The 2,698-nt window shown below is 45.1% G+C and overlaps 1 protein-coding gene across 1 annotated transcript; it reads right to left on the bottom strand.

Moving 5' to 3' along the window:
• Positions 1–472: 472 nt before the first annotated feature.
• Positions 473–1,442, bottom strand: LOC101045114 (olfactory receptor 52K2). The gene has a single exon (XM_003923391.4). It carries the CDS (start codon positions 1,440–1,442, stop codon positions 498–500), a length of 945 nt encoding a protein of 314 aa, XP_003923440.1. The 3' UTR covers positions 473–497.
• Positions 1,443–2,698: the final 1,256 nt, after the last annotated feature.

Below are 2,698 nucleotides of genomic sequence, written 5' to 3'. Positions count from 1 at the left end.
GCCGCAGACCGGATGTGCATCATACGACGCGCTTCTGGAGCCATGACGCGTGCGTCCCACATTACTGGAAGTAGTACTGTACGTGAGCGACACCATGCTTTGCGGCGCCGCCGCATCCTGTGCTCCTCTCACTGACCACCAATGAAAGAGATGCCCCTTCCTGAAGTGTGGCGGGGCCGGATAAATGGCCTCAGGGGGCCGCATGTGGCCTGCGGGCCGTAGTTTGGGGACCCCTGTTCAAGACTATCAAGTTACTGAAGTCAGGCTCTGTGAGGAGATGGCACAGTTACCAAGTTCAACCCGGGGGCTACCAGAGCAAAAAGACCTACAAATTCTAAACAGACTCGGCTCTGAGTTTTAGGACAAAATTTATTTTTTTCACAATACAAGGAAAGAACTAAACATGGAGTCCAACAGCCACCTACTTCTCATCACAGCCCTGGCCGGCTACAGCATTCACTGTGTCCCACTCTTTCTCCACTCTTCCCTCACTCTATTCATACATCCTTTCTCAGGAATACTCCTAAGACTCTGTCACGGATCTGCTTGGTCTTAACACCATAGATGATGGGATTGATCATGGGTGGGAAGAGCAGATAGATATTGGCAAGGAGGATGTGGACATGAGGGGCAGCATGGCGGGCCACACGGTGCATGAATGAAGAAATGACTGCAGGTGTGTAGAAGGCTAAGATGGCACCTATGTGAGACACACATGTCCCAAATGCTTTGTACCGGGCCTCCTGAGAGGAGAGCTGGAGAACCGTCTGAAGGATAAAGATATAAGATAGGATGATAAAGAAGAGATCCAACACTCCAATCAACATGGCCACAGCAATACCATAGATATTGTTGAAGCGAGTGTCCCCACATGCCAGCCTCACCACAGCCATGTGTTCACAGTAGCAGTGGGCAATCACTGGGCCTCGGCAGTAGTGGAAGCCTCTCAGCAGGAAGGGGAGTGGAGTCATCAGGGTCACGGCTCGGGCCACAGCAGCCATGCCAATTTTGGTGATGAGGGACCCAGTCAGGACCGTGGTGTAGTGCAGTGGCTTGCAGATGGCCACATAGCGGTCAAAGGCCATGGCCAGCAGCACTGCTGACTCCATGATGGAGAAGGAGTGAAGGAAGAACATCTGGACCAGGCAGGCAAAGAAGTTGATCTCCCGATCCCTGAACCAGAATATGGCAAGCATTTTGGGCAGTGTTGAGGAGGAAAGGACCAGGTCGATGGCTGCCAACATGGCCAGAAAGAGGTACATGGGCTCGTGGAGGGCTGCATCGGCCTGGATGATGAGAAGGAGGGTGCAGTTTCCAAGCAGGGCCAGTGTATATGCTGAGGAGAAGGGGATGGAGATCCAGATGTGCAGGTGCTCCAGGCCTGGAATCCCCATCAACAAGAAGGCAGCTGGATGTGTGGAGGTGGTATTGGAGGCTGACATGGCTCCTGGGAACTTTTCTTATTGATCTTCACAGGCTCCTTCACCTTTCCAGAAGCATATCTGGGGTACCTAGGATTACAGAGTCCAATCACCTGCTATGATAAGCTCCTGCTACCATTCCTAGTCCTTTAAAAATTCCACCAGAAGTTGTTATAGACATGCAGAAGCATAATCTATGGTTCCTGCCCACAAGAAACTCACTTTACTGATACCTAAATATATGTCAATAGACCTGATACTCCTAAACAGTTCTCATAACGGAATGGAGAACTGGTATTGTTTTCTGTGTTCTTGGTGACAGGATTATCTTGATCAAAGAAGTAAACTATGTTTAAATCAATTCATTTAGGTCACACATTGTTACCATTCTACCTACCAATCAAACAACACTCCCAATCATGTGAGTAAATTTTCTGTTGAACTTTCTGGCTTAAGTGCCTATACAAGTCAAATGAACCCTGCACCTCTGGTCCCCCGGTTAATCATATAATCTGTTTAACTTTTCTGGAAGTATACTATCTGATAACATTGCCACTTGCCCAAATGTGGCTATTTCTATTAATCAAAAATAAACAACATTAAAAATGCATACCTCAATCACACACAAAGTTAATTGTTCAGTGGCTTCTAAATTTAAGTGCTCAATAGACCTAATTTAAGTGCTCAATAGCCTCATGTGACTAGTGGCTACAATATTGGACGATTTAGGTAAAGACTATTTCTGTCCTTGCAGAAAGCTCCATTAAATGGCACTGCCCTATAATATATCTTCCAGGTTCTTTTAACACAAACTCTGAAAATACAGCTATACCTCCAGCTTACTGAAGAGATGAGCCTTCTCTTTCTGTTTTCCTTTATCTAAACCCATGTTAACTTTCCTATTCATGTGGCTCTCCCTCTGCCCATCTTCCATTTCCTTCATTTTCATCACAGAACTCTTTCATCTTTACAAAGACTAGTATCTGGCTTCCACATACACAAAAAATCTTTGTGCTTAACTTTTAATATCTAGATGCTCTTGCTCATTTTTTTTTCTTCTGTCAAAAGCCTTAAACACTGAAATTGCCCAATTTTTACTCAGGCACTCTTCTTGTTAGGATTTATTTAATGAAGTTCTTGTGAGAAATAGATAATGCATATTGACAGCACAGTCAGTAAGCAAAGTAACCAAACGTTATTGACCTTTTTTTAATGAGAAAATTGAGTGTTGGGAAAATTATTTCTAAGATACCACAGTTAATAGTGTTGATCAGCCA

The sequence above is a fragment of the Saimiri boliviensis genome, chromosome 6 (assembly GCF_048565385.1).
Source record: "Saimiri boliviensis isolate mSaiBol1 chromosome 6, mSaiBol1.pri, whole genome shotgun sequence".
Taxonomy (NCBI): Eukaryota; Metazoa; Chordata; class Mammalia; order Primates; family Cebidae; genus Saimiri; species Saimiri boliviensis.
Note: the sequence above shows the minus strand (reverse complement) of the source record. Positions and strands in the feature narration are given on the sequence as shown.